Source organism: Prunus persica, chromosome G1 (assembly GCF_000346465.2).
Source record: "Prunus persica cultivar Lovell chromosome G1, Prunus_persica_NCBIv2, whole genome shotgun sequence".
NCBI lineage: Eukaryota > Viridiplantae > Streptophyta > Magnoliopsida > Rosales > Rosaceae > Prunus > Prunus persica.
In genome coordinates this window covers 6,957,987-6,976,702 of record NC_034009.1, presented here as the reverse complement: position 1 = coordinate 6,976,702, position 18,716 = coordinate 6,957,987, and the positions used below count along the sequence as shown (strand labels likewise).

The 18,716-nt window shown below is 37.0% G+C and overlaps 1 protein-coding gene across 1 annotated transcript; it reads right to left on the bottom strand.

The window, feature by feature from the left end:
- On the bottom strand, nucleotides 3,297-9,773 carry LOC18790118 (ADP-ribosylation factor 1). The gene is made up of 9 exons (XM_020554582.1): nucleotides 9,486-9,773; nucleotides 9,202-9,415; nucleotides 9,065-9,103; nucleotides 8,774-8,836; nucleotides 6,849-6,867; nucleotides 5,661-5,772; nucleotides 4,961-5,008; nucleotides 4,575-4,705; nucleotides 3,297-3,779 (listed from the first exon to the last, which is right to left on the bottom strand). Exons 2-9 carry the CDS (start codon nucleotides 9,302-9,304, stop codon nucleotides 3,746-3,748), a joined length of 549 nt encoding a protein of 182 aa, XP_020410171.1. The 5' UTR covers nucleotides 9,305-9,415; nucleotides 9,486-9,773; the 3' UTR covers nucleotides 3,297-3,745.

The window sequence follows — 18,716 nt, the reverse complement described above, 5'->3', positions numbered from 1 at the left end:
TTAAAAGGGAGTGTAGAATTGTAAGTAGGTGAGCCTGATTCTTTTAAGCCTAGAGTGTTAATTGTGTATTCACTTAGTCCTGGAGAATGACAAGTGTAAGGCTTCAAACGTGTAAGGCTAAAATAGCCAAGAGTGGTATTCCTAGAATTAAGACAGATGGATGGCTGAGATTCATAGATGCTTGTGCGAATCCAGCTCAGAGCTAAGGGTCATGTAGTACATGCCGTGTGAGCTCATTCTTACAAATACAAAACCTTGCTCACATGCTTTGTGAGCAAGTAGAGCAATTATTCAATAGCATTCTTTATTTCTTCTTTTCTCTCTAACTGACCAATACCCAAAACCCAGCTTGAATAGCAAAAACACTTACAGTTTTTGCCTTAAAGCTGAGATGGTGGGGGATATCGCCGTGTTAACCTACAAGTAACATTACAGTATAGTTGCAATCCCTCCACTGCAAAAACAAAAGCAATAAAAAGGCTAATTAAGTACTCTGGTTTTTCAAATAATTAATCTAACAATGCAGATCGATGAGACAAACACGATTAAATCACTCATGAAAGTCTGAATTAAGTATTTAAGTTCAGGATTAGTTACATATTTGTAAACTTGGCCGTTGAATTGCATTCATTAGATGTGTTGGTAGATTTAATATGCAACACACATGCAATCCAGCGGTAGAAATTAAAAATAGGTAATCAATTCTTAACATAAAATACTTATTGGAGAATCTTCCTATATATATATACCATAAGCTTGATATGTATGATGTTAATCGAAGTAGCAACATTAAGACATCTAATTATGATCAACAAAATTGACAATCCCGGTGGCTCAAGACAACTAAAACTAAGCATCGATTGAGTGGTCAAATGATTTTGAATTCAAGCAATTTTTTGCATGAATGATCTTTGAAGAAACAACTAGAAAATAAACGATTCGGATTATAAAAATACGATACGAATAGGCCCCACAAAATTTGTTCTTATCTAAAGAATCCATCAACGAAGCTCTTTGTATATATACATATGTATATTCAAAAATATATATTACCATAAGCTTGCTGTATGATGTGAATCGAAGTAGCAGTATATAAGCAAAGGACTCTTTCTGTCTTGTCTTTCCTACGACTAAGAATAAGACAAAAACACCGTGAAACACGTTGTATGTGTAAGCGTCCACTCTGCTATAAATACATGCAAATAAAACAATGCACGTCTTTTACTCATATGTTTCATTCTTCTCAAGCTCCCCAAGTAATAAATGAAGCAACTGAAAATGATGGGGACTTCGATCTAGTTAGGTTACTTTCCATGCGACTACTTGATTGTGATTCTTTTCTTTTCTTTTCTTTTTGCATTATTCGAAAGTGAGTTAAATTGTAAATTTTGTGTAGGGTATTGTAGGAGGCTACTCTCTCAATGTACTAGGGTCACCAATTGGGCGGTCTATTGATTTTGGAGGCGCTATAGAGTAAAAATTTGTGCCCTTTTACGGTGAGCACTACGCTGCTTTTGTAAAAAAAAAAAATTAAAAAAAATTAATCTTATTCAAATAGAAAATTCAAAAACTTTTACTTTTATTAAAAATAAGGAGTTCTTAAATCTATTTTTAAGATTCAAAAACTTGTTTGGTATGCAACTTGAAAACTGTTTTCAAATCTTAAAAATTTAAGAACTTATGGGATGTTAAAAAAAAACTGAAAAACATATATTTTTTGTTTTTAATAATTGGGGTGTTTTTTAGTTGTTCTTGAGTTTGAGTTTTTAAAAATAGGGTTACCAAACAGATTTTCTTTGTTTTGGACTCAAATTCTGTTTTTGAGTTTAAAAAGTTGGATTCAAGTTGAATACCGAACAAGCCCTAAAAGTTCAGTTTAGGTGAAGTGGATTAGTTTAAGTAAAACATGTCCAATATTAAAAGGTAAAGAAGCTATAAAAAAAATAAATAAATAAACTTTAGAAAAAGCATCTGTCAAACATTCAAAAAGTCTTTTATGCTTCTGTAATTGTTAGGCTAAAAGGTTTTATAAGTAGCCTCATTTTTTTTGGACTTATGCATTCGCACAACCCACACATCCAATGTGTCAAGCCTCCCCAAAACATTTCTCAAATTCTACTCACCACAACGCCGTGAAGCTAGACACATAGGGCGTATGCGCCTAATTGAAATTTTTCTCAATGTTGTTGGAGTATTACCCTTATAAAAAAAATGTTGCTAAACGAGGTGTGTTTCAGTGAAAAAAGGCATTAACTTGCAGATCAGTGGTCTCATCTTAAGTTCGAACCCCTTGACAATGTGAAAATCTCCCCCAATATCGCTTGTATTAAAAAAAATGTTAGAATTGCACAATTGTTACATTGTTGAAATAACCAACTGACTAAAATCCGCTTTAAATCATAAAAGCCTTTCCGAAGTCGAGGACTGCAAGATGAAATGTCGTTCTCTAAACACAAATAAAAAATAATATACTGTCAGTGTGTGAATGAACATTACAAGAATGAGACTTTTGAATGACACAATCTAGTTGATGTTTTGGATAATGCTCTTTTGTGCTTTAAACTCAATTCTATGTATATGTGGGTTAGACCCATCGGTCAAGGGAGTGTGCCCATCCTTTGTACTCGAGTTTGATCCCTCTTTCCGTACATTAGAGTAGAGTAATTAAGAATATTGATTCGTCAAAAGAACAAAAACCAAAAACTCAGTTCTGTTATTATAGATCGGAGTTAAGCCTAATTTCATTTAACTGGAAATTTTATTAAAAGCAAACATGGTCTGCAATAACTATGTCATGCAAATAACTTCATTAAACATTTTTTTTTTTAAATAATCAAAACTACACTATCTTGATCCCGTATTGAAAGTGAAGCGGAAATACACTATCTTGATCCGGATAAAACTTGCAATTGCCACAAGGTCATCTAGATTTACAATTTGTCCAGTTACTTGTTTTTCCAAGGAAACTTATGTCAACCATTAAGAAAATAAATAAACCATTACCAAATGGTCAATCGAGCACATTAGCAACAACGAAGAACATATTCTTGAACAAGACGTATGAAGCTCAAGTGGGGCCCACTTTTTTTAGAGAGGTGGTCATCAATATGATTTAGGATACTGCTTCCCTTCTTTCCTAAAAGGAGTCAATTCTTACTTCCAGTAAATTACAGTTTGACACATGCAAAAACAATTCATCAAAAACACAATATATGCATACATGTCAAACTGTAATTGACAAGAAAGTAAGAGTTCCTACTTCCAGGGAAGGCGGCAAGTATTATTTTTTATAAATGTAGTAGAAATAGCATTATTGATTATTTAAATGTAAGATGTCATATCAATCACTTAATTATACAACTTGTAATTTATGTCTGCACTATGACAAAGCCCTAATTAATAAAGGTGACAACTAAGATAGTTCGCCTCTTCAATTTTCAGCTAACCAACAGACTTGTTAAACAACTTCCATGTCCAAAGCCACCACCCAAAACAAGAACTAGGATAAGCAGCTAAAAGTAAGGAACACACTAAACTTACAAAAATAAGAGCCAAATAAATATCAATGATGAAAAATTTTACATGTATATCAGCGGTTTACTCCAAAATCGGAACAAAAGAAAAACCAGAGAAGATCAATTGACATAACTGCACTCTTGAATGAAATTTTCGATCAGAAAGTCATTCCCCCCATTCTGACCTGGCTAGGCAGAAATAAGCTTTTAGATTTCCCAAAATCAATGAATTAGCCTCCTCCAGACTTGAGTGTGTTACTCAACCTACAACAAGAAGCATTTCATTCCACTAGGTTTTAGAAACCAAGGAAAACAATTAAAATATTTAAAAATAATGAAAAATAGTAAAAAACAAAGACCTAACAACTCTTTCATCACTACTAACTGTACAAAGTCTTAAAAGTACCTTTACACACAAAAAGAATAAACAGATATATCTATAAATATATAATCATGTATAAATTAAATGTTCCGGACAGTGCTAGCAAATTGTTCAAATAGCAAAAGTCAAACAGAACACATCATCAAGCAGGACCCAGGAATGTCTTACAATCATAGATTCTAAAAGGGAGTATCGATGAAATTTTTTACATGTATATCAATGATACTCGAGGTTTACTTACATCGTTATCTACACCATGTTAACTACTAAACTACCAACTAATGCTTTTGTGGGACATGAGGCTGCTAATAATGGACTGAGTTGAATTGAGCACATAACCCGACAAGAATTTGCATGAATTTTTGCTCTTCATAAAGAAGTCCTTGCAATATGAAATCACTTAGCTCAGTCTTATCTAGATTTAAAACTGCAGGAACTTTTTTTAAATGTGGATCAAAGTACAGTACATAAATATATAAAACATGTATAACTAAAGTGGAAATTAAACAATTGGAAAAAAATATTCTTTTACCAACTGAAATTGACATATATTTTTTGGTTTTAACACTATGATTTTACATACGGACAATTCCTCAATATCATGTTCACTCGCAAGAAAATATTTTCTTTGTGCGGCAGTAAAAAAAAAATATGCTTTGATGATTAGTAATGCATACCAGTCTAAGCCCTCAAATAGACCTTCCCCTTTTATGGCAGAAGTTTTAAAAATAGCCCACTGACGGTTTTTTATCTTGTGCAACTCTAAAGCCTCAGTTATTGCAGCATCATCAAGCGCACCAGGTAGATCCTACATAAACCAAAAGAAATACAAAAAGAATCACAAAGAAATGAAAATTTTATTGAACTATATTTGAACTTACATAGTCTTGCTGTAACAGAAAAAACGGTTGTTCTTTCTTTAACAAAGGCTTTCAAACAGTGGTCAGCTTGTGCATGCATTTTTTTTTTTCTGATGATTAAACAGGTAAGTTTTTGCCCAACCACGCAATTCTTTCTCTTTTTTGGTCTGAACCAAGCAATTCCAACAGACAATGGTACTAACCTGCTTATTAGCAAAAATGAGGACAACCGCACCTTTCAACTCTTCCTCCTGCCAAAGGATTCAAAAGCAGTAAGATGACTAATCAAATGCACTTACAAACAACCAACACAATCAATAAGTAAAGCCAAACAAAATGGGAGGGAAAACAGAGGAACCAATCATAAATTTGACAAATTTGATATTAAAAGAAAAGGAAGAACACGAAAGACAGTAGCACTGTTCCGAACACTTCAAACATAAAACTAACAAGGGACTGAGTATAATTTTTCAATACCAACTCAACACCCTTAGTCCTACAGAATATTCTATAAGAAAACGAGATGAGAAAAAGGGAGGGGTAGGAAGGGAGGGAGGGTGAGAGAGAGAGAGAAAGATAGAACAATTATGGAATCAACATCCAAGGCAAGGAGTTTGATGTTACCAGAAGTTTCTCACATTACAATCATTGCCAATTCATTATTAAAATGCCCAAAAGCCCCAAGTAGGTCTGTTTCTATCCCCTCAATAATACTGTTTATTTTTTATTTGGTTTCCTTATCTTTCAAATATACAGCCACAGAGAAATTACTATAATTACAAGGATATAGATGCAATGATAAATACATAGCGCAGAAAAGGCCAATAATTGAAGCACCCAAAATTCACACTAAATTTGCCAATAATTACTTTAAATATGCAAATGTAATCCAAAACCAGTTACCTCTAATATTGCATGAAACTCATCTTTCGCTATTACCAGCCTGTCAGTGTCGCTAGAATCAACAACATAGATTATGGCCTGAGTATTTGGAAAATAGCATCTCCAATATGGCCTGTGGCACGAAACCATATAAGAAGATGGTGAGCTTGTGGTTAACTTAAAAGTCAATGGGAGAAACAATGCAAAAGCAACCATAGTGGCCCAACAGAACCTATACCTCAAAATTTGACAAATAGAGATTCAGTACCACATGGTAACATGCTCAAGATGCACATCATACCAAGAAGTTTATTTAAAAATCCTTTTTCGTAATGTGTTACATCCCGCGTATGCTCTGCTTATTGGAAAGAAATTCAAAAAAAAAAAAAAAAAAAGGGACAATAAACCTTGACCTAACCCATAAGCTATCATGCATACTGCTAATAAAGGGGATTCCCCTCTTTGATGCCCATTTAATGAAAAGACTACAAAAACTCTTAATAACAGTAAAATTAAAAACAAGATGTTTGCCCACCAAAGTTTACTTACATATAAACCTACCATCATTATCTACCCCTTTCTGAATACAAAATAACTCCACTTTTAAGCTAAAGAAAATGGCTATTATAACATATGCCCCTCTTATTCATTGTCAAACCCTATTGTACAAGGACAATTACATATTTTGCTTGAAGTTTCTAATAATGTGTGGTTGACATTAAAGAACTCTTAAATTAGATTAATTTGGATTGAGAAACAATATGTCAACATGTATTTACTTTTAAACTAACAGAATCCATCAAACTGTGCAATATTTACACAAAGAATTCAGGCATACAGAACAATCAAAGTGATGTACTAGAGAAACCACACAACATATGGAAGATCAAATGGTAATCATACAACACAGCACCATATTGTATCGTAAAACTTCAATCAATCAATCAATCAATCAATCAATCAATCAATCAATTAAAGTTCACAGGGAGTTCGAAAAATAAATCCTGCTCGTTTAAAATACAAGTGCATATTTGCCTTTGAAACTGTAGTAAAGATTACTATTAAAAAAAGTGGTCTAATCAAGATTCATTTAGTATATCAGAACACTACAAGGTGTTATCAATTATAATTCTCTTGGAAATAACACACAGAAAAATAATATTAGTATTATTACAAATTAGGCAACCATTTGGTCAAAGAGAGAAATACCTGATACTTGTCTGTCCACCTGTATCAACACAAAGTACAAAACTCATCAGAACAAGATAAAATCATGACCCATCTCTTTGAATGAAAAAACAGAAATGACATAAGCAAGAGGTCAGTTGAAAACAAAAATTTTAAACTTATCACATAAAAGTACATAAAAGCTCTAAGAGTTATTTACCACCATCCGGCAGGATATATATGCCAAAAAGATGATGGGCGTAGCAGACGATGTAGCTTAAAAGAAAATTCTACAACATAAAATAAATTCAAGAAGCTTGAATAACTTCTGAAGGAACTATAGTGTAAGAAAACTAAACAACAAAAAATAGGTGCCAGACCTTAAAACTAAATAAATAAACCCCTCCAGATAATAATTCTATTCAGTGGTTAAGCTTTTGCATCCTCATAAACTATCCATCACATTCCATAATAAATAAATAAATATGGAGAGTAAACTTTTACATCACAAAAGTCAAAGTGCAGACATTTTTGACTTTGTATCATTCATATCAACTTATAAGTTTGTTTTCTGTAAGGATTTCAATACAAGCAGTAACCAGAAGGAGGGAAAAGGGAGGGGCAGAGTGGGGCAGTGATCGAAGTTAGACCCACTTCATTTAATAACTAACCAATACATTGTTTTGCACATTTTGATAAAACCATCCTTTTATAGTGGTTGCAAAAGAAAGCATCTAGGCCAATTATGAATAGCTTGAGTTCAACTCATGCTATCCTTCAATCCAGTTCATTAATTCAAGGCTTAACCGTTCAACAATTCAAGCTGAAAGTTGTCCCAGTAACCCAGGTAGACTACTAGTAGCTTTTATTTCACGTTAGTATGCGAATAAAATCCATTAATCACAGTGATTTTAGAAATTTTACACCACCAGTGCACTAATAAAAAGTTAGCAAGCAGTATTTATCACCTTAATTCCCTTAGAACGACCAGTACACCACATCAAAACCATCTGCACAACTATGTACATTAATTTCATGTGATTCCGACAAGTTTAAATCAGCTTATCATCAAATCCTTTGAAATAGGATCAACCTAAGTCCAAACTGAATAAACCTGACCACGAATCCCCACATTGGTTAAAAGTAAAACCAACTTCTTTGGATTTGGATCTGGTTCTTAGGATCCTCTCAACATGCTCACCCCAGCATCTGCTTTTCCTAACCCAGCAAGGATACATATTAAAAGGAAAATTAGAAGTGCTGGGGACTTCAACTTGAGGGCCAATACATTTAATGGTTGGATTTGGCACAAATGTTGAAATCAATAATTACTTTAAGTGAATCCAGCCATTAAATGCATTCTCCCTCAAATTAAGTCCTCAGGGTGAGCACTACTCCATAGGCAACGCCCCATGAATGGGGTGCTGCCATGGCAATCTTAGTTCTCCTATGTAATTTCATGCGAGGATACAATTGTAGGTAATTTTTACAAAATAGGGGTGGGGTGAGCATTTTGGAGTGGCAATATCACTCTCAATTAACAATTAGAAGCATCCGCACAAAACTGAAAAAAGAAAACAAAATGGTTATCAAGCAGGCCTTAAGAATAGTCCTGTGATCCAGATTTAGAAGTGGATCCTATAGAATTTGAAGGATTTCTGGACACTAGCTTCAAATCCGGCCTGTTAATGATTTCCTTATCCACTACGTACCCAAATTTTACATCATAATTATAAAGATAAGACCTACTAAGATATTAGATAATTATTCAAGTCTTTTACCTCATACAGAGCGTTCCCCCTTAAAATTCATACTGACTCTTTAAAATCAATCAAATAAAAGTGCATCCAATTACTGACTTCAGGTATATTCTTAATATAAGTCACTATTCTCATACAATATAATAGCAAAGTAGCATATGTCATGTTGTGCCAATTGAAGATACGGAATAGGGAATATAGCCATACCGAGATCCCAGACTTGGAATTTGATGTTGTTATATTGCACTGTCTCAACATTAAATCCAATGGCTGCATCCAAGTAAAAGAATTGATTCAACAAAATATTCCAATTTTTTAACTGAAGAACATAGTAAGCTGCACAAACTCTCTAGGCTACCATTTACTTGATAGAGTGACTTCGTAAATCAACAAGAACTGTCAAATATTCAAATTTTCATCATTCTCAAAACTTGGGAGCAACCAAATACTTAAAAATCCATAACTATCAAAATCAAAGAAACGAAAAGGAATACCAACTTGGGATCGTGGAGACAACCTCCCCCATCTGGAGCCGATCTGCAGAAAATCCAACAAGTAACCCAAAATTAACACAAACCAACTCCAAAAAATCAAAAATTATGAATATGGTAAGCGCGGAATGATCGAAATCGTACAGAGAATAGTAGTTTTCCCAGCATTGTCCAATCCAAGGACAAGGATCCGAGCTTCCTTGTTCCCAAACAAGGAAGCGAACATTTTAGTAAACAAAATGCCCATGTTTGTGTGCGATTTGAATTCCCTCAGCGCATGAATGGGAACAGAGATCAACTGGGTTTGAGCCTTTGAGGGGTCTGAGATCGGATCTCGAACGCAGAACCCTGTACCTCCCTGCAAAACCAGCAAAGTGTGAAAAGTGTGATCCTGTAGAGAGCGTGAGAGAGAGTTGAGATTTGCATGCCTGGGAAAAAAGGAGAGAGGGCCTGCTGAAGAGAATTGTTGAGAATTTGAGAAACTAGTAAAAAGTGTGGTGGAGTGGAGATAGGAATTTTTTTTTTTCTTTTCTCGCTTTTCAATTTTCTCTGAAAAACGAATCGAAATTGGGAAACATGAGAATTGGAAGAAACGCGGTCTGGACTTTGGAGAAACAATTTTGTCCGGTACTTGAAGCGCAAATGCTCCTTCATTTCCAGTGGGACCGAAAGGCTTACGTGGCAAAATTCTACTGTTTGATGATCATGGAATAAGAACTTTTTCTTTTCAAGTCAAAATATAAAGGCAAAACGCGACTTTTGGTTCCCGTAATTTATTATTTTTACAATTTTGGTTTCTGTGATTTATTGTTTTTACAACTAAAGTTTCTGTGGTTTTAATTTGATCACTTTTATTCATGTGGTTTTAATTTGAAGTAATTAGAAGATAATCCTTAATTTCTGTCAAATTCTTCTAACCTCAATTACTTATTAAGGGGCAATTTGGTCCAAAAATTATTAAAAGATTTCTTCCTTTTTTAAATAAACAATATAAATTTAAATTTTTAGGGAAATTAGTTTTAACTTAAAAAAATCCTGAGATCCTTCCCCCTAATTCGCAAGGATTGGAGTGAGGACTGCAATGCCGGAGATGAAAAGGAGAAAATATAATATGGGTAGTTATTTTCCATAAAAGTAGGACCTATTATCTGATTTTGTTTTTAATTTTAATTTTTTTAATAAGAAAAAATATGAATTTACTATATTATCCTTATTTAATTAATAATTTTAATTCTTAATGTTTGAATTAACCAATGGCATTTTCTGGTATTTTGAATGTTTCATCATTCTCTGCCTTTTGCTTTATGTATATAGATGGCCAAATAAGATATATTGAATTGTGAAACAAATGTAATTTTAATAAGTACACCCTACTCACTATAGTAACTTTCTTGTCCCCCCTTCCCCGACATCTACAACAATCTTTCTTTTGTTGCATCTATCGGGCCAATTGATGCCGATCATGTGTGCAGGAAAAGGCTCATTGTCCACTCTCATGGTCGTTGGTTTGTCTACGAGGATCTTGCCTTTGATGATGAGATCCTGAATGACATCTCTAAATTGAACACAGTTGTTAATAGCACGTGAAAATGAATTATGCCACTTACAGAACATTTTGTTCTTCAGCTCCTCTGGCTTAGGAAATACGTGCTTCTCGTCGAGCTTGATTGCCTTTCCCAGTAATAATTCGTCAAAGATATTTTCGGCTTTTGACAGGTCGAAAGAGTATGATTTGTTCTTTTGCTTGTATGGAATGAATCCTCTGGTCGGGCGGGGGTACTTCGTTGTTCCTTCACCGGTCTTACTACTGCTTTGCAGGTGATTGGAGTTTTCATTTGAGCGATTTCAGCTAATGCTACTTCGAGGCCAACCACTTCTTCGCCCTCTTCCTCCGATGCGTTCATTACTTCTAATTGGTGAATTGGGCTCTTGTAATACGCCGGCTTGGAGTTGTTCCTTCTTTGTATTTCTTCCCTGAGTAGCAATTCGTAATTACCAGCTCGTTGGGCCACATCCTGCAAATCCATGAATTCTATATCATCAAACTTTTTCCGAAGTGATAGTCTGAGAGCATTTTGTGCCATTTTTATGAAATGTTTCTCATCCATGGGAATTTTGCATTTTATTTTAAGTTTTTTGAATCGCGCGATGAAATCTGGCACCGTCTCCCCCTGCTTCATTCTGTAAGATCGTTGATGGTAACCTCAGGTTCGGGGCTATAATACTATTCCATGAACACTCCTTCCATCTCTGCCTATCCTGGGATGGGATTTGGGCTGAGGTTGGAATACCAAGTGAAAGCCTGGCCCGACAGAGAACTACCAAACAAACTCAGCTTCATGAGGGGTTAAGTTTCTATTGCTACGCATTGGGCCGAGAAGCGCCCTATGTGCTCCAATGTTGATGCATACAAATCTTCTCCATTAAACAGACTGAAACTTGGGACTTTGAATCCTGTTGGGAAAGGTAAATCGTCAATGTAAGCAGGATAAGGCTTTTGGTATGTAGGTCGGGCTGTTCTTCTAATACCAGCCTTACCATTATAAACGAGTTGCCTTAATACTTCCATTTCATTGCGAATATCCATTTCTGGGTGAATCCCGGGTGCAGGTTCGACACCAGCTGGAGGAGCCTGCCCTACCTCTTTTTCATCATCGAATTCCTGGATTTGCTCGGGTATCCTTGCATTATTTCGTCTTCTCCGTCTGTTTCCTTCGTTATTGCCATTGTTATGGGCAATATGCACATTAAACCCTGTTGGTTCTCACCACCTGTCGGCGTGCATGTTTCTTCGGACTGGCTCTGGGGATAGAGCAGCTTCACCAGTTTTTGGGGCCTGGTATTTGGATGGAGTTCCAAATGGGGTGAGGTGTTGACTGGCAATCTCCTTAGGAGGGCTGATCGCCTTTGGCATTTGTGGCTCCATTAAAGTTATCTCGAATCCCAGTGGTTGATCTACCTGAAGAGATGATCTGAGTGATTCTCTGATTGCCGTTTCCGGAGATGATGAATGGGCATGACCACTCGTTTGTCCTGTGGAATACCGTTTTGTTATCAATGGTGTTTTGGCATTCAGCGGTGTCTCTCATTCTTTTTGGACCATTCGCTCTTCTTGTTCTGCCTACATGGCTCGCTCGAAGAGGTGGCCCAAATATGCCCTCGTCTTGTTCCCTTGTAGGGTTGCGTTTAAATGTCCTTTCTCAACATTCTGCACGACGCTTTGAGATAGGTGATTCATGGAGTTGGTCATAGCTTGGAACCCTTCTCTTATAACTTTTTCGAGTCGTTTGAAAGGAACTTCCGAAGATGATTCTATTGAATCGGATTATGCTATTTCTTTGTTTTTTTTCGTAGCTGGCCTAAGTGGAATCAGCCATGTATATTTTCTTTCTGGTCCTTCTCACCATACATGGAGAAAAGTCCCATCGGGCGTGCCAAAATTATGTTGGTCTTTTTTTCCGTCCTTCGTTCTTTTTTGCCAACCACAAGGATCGACTTTGCTCTGAGGAACGAAGAAGGATTATTAGATCAACACCAATGCCCCGTTCGGATGGTGTATCTTGGCCTGCAAAAGGGACTTCTTCAATTTTTGAATAAAATTGAAAGTTGAATCAGCTTGCCAAGAGCGGATGGGCCAGATCAAGGCCCTATCTATCAACTTCTTCTTAGTACTGATCCCTTTTGTTGCGTAGGCGTGCCACTATTAAGGATATAACCAGCTCAATAGATCTGGTGTGGATATGAATGATTGATGTTGATGGAGTTTGCGACTTATTTCTGGACTTCCCACCAAGCCATTGTGCTCCCCGGCGGGGGGGGGGGGGGGGAAGAGGGAGGTAGGGTACTGGCCTAGAAAGATTCTTTTAGATGCCTCAATTAAGATGACTTCAATATTCTTTCCTCCATGAATATCACCTTGACAAGTGTGAGCAGCACTTGAACAGGCAACAGAGTAAGACTAAGTTCGTGGTCAACGAAAAACCCTACTTGGGTTTTATTAACCTGCTTCAATATTTTCTCGTTTTCAACTAAATCAACAGTTAGTTCGGACCCACTAGTGCAGTTTCGACCCCAACTTAACTTTGTTATTCCTTTCAGGTCCCTATCCCCTTTCGGGCCCGCATACAAATCTCCCTGGGTTGTTTCAAGGGTAAAAAGGGCGGGAATCCAATTTTATGTGTTAAAATGATCCATGATTCGTTCTTTAGATAATCAAGTGAATTTTATCTATACAGATTCTTCTGCAACTTATGTTTACTTTGAACCTTAAACTAAGTAACAAAAGATTCTTTAATTAATCCACCAATTATCCTCAAATCCGAATTACAGAGTAAAGGAAAAGGTACTGGAGATTTCTCAATCCAACTCAAACGATTACAGGAATTGAAACAAGAAAACGTCTTAAAAGAAAAATCATACCATGGATATGGCATAGCTACGACAGATAAGCGCAGGAGTTGTCGACTGGCTATCTAAAGAAAAAGTAGGCAGATTGATGTCTTGGGAGTTTTTCAATTATTGTTTTGAGACGTTGCATCTAGTTTTGGAGAGAGAGAGTCCCCTTCTTATGAAGTAGACCTTCATTATTTATAGAGATGGAGGAACTTGTAATGACAGGAACTACGACAAGACCTTTGGTTTGTGGTTCAAGGTCAGCTGCTAGTTTGCTGATCTTAACCAGTTCGTAGAGGGAATGATGGAGGAATCCTGGCAAGAACCGTTGAGTTCCTTCAGGGAACTCTCTTGATTTGACTTCTTTGTACTTGAAAATCTGGCTAGCAATTTCTATCTTTCCTGGTTTGGGGGCTTCAGTACGACTTGTTTTCTTACTGGAGGATAAGGAGGTCAAGTCGTCATTAAATGGGATAATCCCCTTCGGCCTCCCACGTGGGGTTCAGAAAACACGCTTACCAATCCTTTAAATTGTAGCGCGAGATAAAGGTCTGACTCCCATGACTTGGGCCTTTTGAATATTATGAGAGGCTCAATTGGGGAAATGATGACCTTTAGAAAAGACAAATACTGGTGGGCCTGCTTTTATCTTTAAAAATTCTTTTTTAAACCTTGAGACCATTTTTAGCCCGTTTACCAAAATTGGGTACAAACACCCACACAAGCTGAGCATGTTGGTATTCTATTTGAATCCAACTTTTTAAACTTAAAACAGAATTTGAGTCAAAAATTCAAAGAAATCTGTTTGATAATAGATGTGTCAAACAAGCCGTGCTAGGGCAGTCCATTTATGAAAATCATCAAACTTGGTCTTAGTCCATATGGGACCAGCCTGGGCTCGTGTTGGGCCACTAAACAGGCCGATATGAGCCCACACCAAATTTCACGTACGTATTGCCTTTTTTTTGTAATTTTTTTTTACATCATTTCAATCTTTTTTAAAATTATGTATATACTAACAAGATTTATTATTTGTTGGAGAAAATTATTAGAGAAAAGAAATAGACTTGAGTTTAAGATATAAATATAATAATATTAAGTATTATTTTCTCTAAAACAAATATAATTTAATAAATGGGCTTTAAACAGGCTGGCATGTCCCATTTGGCCAAATTTCCTTGTCCTAGTTCGTCCAAAGATACGGCACGTGCGGTGTTGGGCCTTACTTAATCATATCGTGCTCGGGCTGGCCCAGTCCGTTTGACACCTCTATTTGGTAGGCCTATATTTGAAAATCTAAGAGACTTTTGTGGGGCCTTCTAGGACATGGTTACTAGGTGATTCCTTCTTCAAACTCCCGTCAGGCTTGGCCTTCTTTTTTTTCAATTTTTTTTGTACAAGCCATATTAAGAAAGGAATAATCGACCCTAAGAGTTTGATTACATGGTAAATATTATTGGATCCCGAGCTTCTACATTTAGGCACTGTGCATTTACCCGCATTTCGCTCGATTTGAACCATTATAATAATCTAATGATTCAAAATATGACACATCAATTTTTAAATTTTGACACCCATCTATATAATTAATTCCAACTTAACATCATTAAGTCTAAATAAATTAAAATAAATAAAAAATAAAAAACTATAAACCTATTCGCAGCCACCCATGACATGCCCCGCCCCACCCTACCCCACTCACAGCAACCCATTTTCCTCCTCACAGGCACAGCCAACCTTCTCTCCTATTTTCCCTTTCTCTCTCTCTCTCTCTCTCTCTCTCTCTCTCTCTCAAGCGTATGTAGGATGACGCTAGGTTTTTAATTTTATTTCTTTATTTATTTTTTGTTTTATTTTATTTAATAATTATTTTGAGTTAATTAAATAGATAGGTGCCAAAAGTTAAAAATTGATGTGTTATATCTTGAGTCATTAGATTATTAGAATGGTTCAGATCTTGCGAAATGCGGGTAAATGCATAGTTGCTAATATAGAGGCTCATGATCCAATATTGTAAACCACTTGAGCTACAAACCCCTTATAGAGCTGACCTTGTTTAAATTGGTAGATAGGTGATCAGCAGTAGAAAAATATGGTCTTCTTCACATTACTTTTTGTCAAACCTTATTTCAAAGTCACCCTCACTAACAAAAGTTCATGGCAACGTCCATGCATGAGCCTAATAGCTTTCCTATCTTTCAATGCTCACACCAAAACCAACTACATCTCCATTGTCATAGATGTGCTACCAAGTAGGGCTAAGCTAGGTTTGGATTGGTTCGGGTTTTGAGCCCAAACTGAGCACCATAAAACTGATGGCGTTGGTGTATCGAATAAACGTTTAGTTTCGAATCAATCCAGTTTCTAGGGGAGAACTAGGTGACGAGGCGGTGAGATTTAAGGAGATACTCGTGAAAGGAGAAGAAATGAAGAGAATATGAAGCGGGGACGGTAGAGAAAGAGTGACAATGAAAAGAGAGCATGGAATAGAAGAGAAAGAGAAAAGAGAGAGGGAGACAAAGAAGAGAAAAGAGAGAGGAGGCACACGAAGTAGCAGACATGGGCTTATCAATTTTTATAATGTATTCAAATTCCACTAAAACGCCTTTAAATACCCTAAATGTAGCCGACATGGGCTTAGCCAAGTTGGCTAGAGCAAATGTGATCCCCACTTTACACTCGATTTCGAATCCACCTCCATATATTTTAGATTAATTTAAAGTAGAATATCGTATGTGCTTGCCTCCCAAGATCTTCAAGATCGTGGTTTTCCAGGCACTGTTAGATCCTACGAGGAGGCATCAATTCCCGACATTGAGTGTAAGGTTGAAGTCCTGGATCAAAGGCTTGGAGGCTGGCGAAGGATGCTCATTGATCCCTCATTAGGTGAATTTTAGGCCTGGGGTAGGTTTTTGGGGAGGGGGATTTGTGGAGGGTTTACAAAAAGTGGTTGAGAGAGGGGGAGAGAGGGTTGCTAGTGTAATGACCCAAACCTAAAATTCATATTTAATTAGTAATTTATTATAAGGAAAGACAAGTTTGCCCTTGGAATAATTTATTAACTAAAAGTTGACTTTTTGACCGAAAAGGAATTTGACAATTCCACATACACCGTTGCGTAGAGCACGACGAAATGAGTTCATAGACACGAAGTGGGCTCGAATCGGAGTTTTAACGAAGAAAATACAGTTAAATTATCACGAGGGGCAAAATGGTAATTAGAAAAATCAGATTTTTTAAAAAATCCTCTCTCTCTCTCTCTCTCTCTCTCGTCGTGCGACCTCCTCCGACTCCGATTCGTTTTTGTGACGTCGTCGCCGCCACAGATCACCACTGGCCACGAGACCAGTCTTGTTCGAACCGTCATCTCCTCCTCTCCTCGTCCCACCCGGTTTCCGTCGCCGCCAGCCAGTCCAGCCGCTGGAAACTGCAGAAAATCGAGCGAGTGTGACCGGAATTTCACTGCCGTCGTTCTCCCTCATTTCTCAACCAAATCGGACGAGCCAGGTATGAATTTTGAACCTCTCGAGCTGTTCTAGCTGCTTGTTAGGTAGGAATTAATCGGTTCTCATAGTAGATAATGGATTTTCGAATTGGAAATTCGGCTGGTTTTCGGCCTCCGTGTTCGGCTACTTCCGGTCAGTTTTTGGGATAGGTCCAAGAACAAAAGTGGTTTCAAATATGGTGTTATACCCAGGGTAAGAGTTTGGAGCCATGGTTTTGAGATTTTTCGAAGATGCGTAATCGCTTTGGACACCCAATGCTGCCAGCGAGTACGGCGGAGCGTGGACGAGGGTAGTGCAGTGGCACTGTATTTTGATTCGATCCTTAGGTTGTCACGAGAGCGTAGGAATTCACGGATCTCAATTTGGATACCGTTTGAGCCTCGAACGGATTTTTCATATTGTGCGATTTCCAGGTTCAATATTGTTGAGCCGTTGGATCATAATCAATTTCAGATATGTTACTCTAGATAATTCCAGAATCGTGTAGGATTCGACAGATCGTGAATCGGAGTCCCGGATACTCCAAAATCGCGAACCCTAGGGCTAGGGTTTAGAAATTATGCGATTACACGATCGTGATCAATCCGACCGTCTGATCGACACCAATACCCTCGGGACATGTGTCCTAGATATATTGGACCTTCTAGCGGCTTTTGGATCATATTGTAAGGTCATAGACCCGTGGGGTCCCGGATTGACTTTTTGGACTTTAGCGCTTTTTGAGTCCCAAGGTACTGCTAAACTATCCCATGTGGAAGGAAAGCTTTTATGGGCATAGGGATAACTTTAAATTGACGCACGTACTTTTAGGAGCCGGGGGTCAGGATTTTTAATTTAACATTATATTGTATTAATAGAATATTATGGTCATTGAATCAGGCACCCGGGCACCAACTGACCCGCAGGAGGGACCTTCAAGAAGTCCAGCGAGCTCGGACTATCAGTGAGTGGACTCTTTGTTTTAAGAAATGAATTTAAGCAATTTAGTTTCAGTTATAATCTGTTTTATTATGTTAAATATTTTATGTTGCATACTGCCGAGTGAAATCTCCTTTAAAGAATATAGGAAAAGATATTCTCGTTAATTATCAGATAAATGGCAGCAGAACTTTAAAGGTTACAGAAAGTTAATTATTCAACAGATTTTCTTTAGAAACTTTATATTTTCCTAAACCACCTTGTATTGTACCCAGATAGACAACTATTGCCTTCGGTAAATCAGTTGCCTACGGATTATATTTGTTGCCTTCGGTTTCGTCAGCATGCTTGACAGTTGCCCCACGAGTTCCTTGGCACTCGAACTCGTGTGGAGCGAGTAATGCAGATAAAAATGGACTACGGTCCCCTGAATCCTGCGAGTTGCGGCTCGGATTGACTTCGTGTCACTGAGACCTGCGAGTATGTGTCACCCATGGTGATGCAACGAATTGACGGATATAAGGAATTGACGGAAATAAAGGGTACACCTAGGTGATAGTTTTAAACTGTTTTCAAAAGTAATGTTGACCATGAATATGATTGGTTTATATACATGTATAATTATATACGTGCATTGATTTCAGAAATAAAGAAAATAAGCTAGTTTGTATAACTGTTTTTACAGTGGGGTTAGTATGTTCATATGCTATTTTCTAAACCTTGTTTTTGGGTCCACTCACCCTTTTTGTTGTTTTGCGCCACCAGGCAGTAGATGTGCACAGGAATCCACCACCGGGTTGTTTCCCATCTTCCGCGCCTTTGTTTTGATGTAGGATTTTTGTT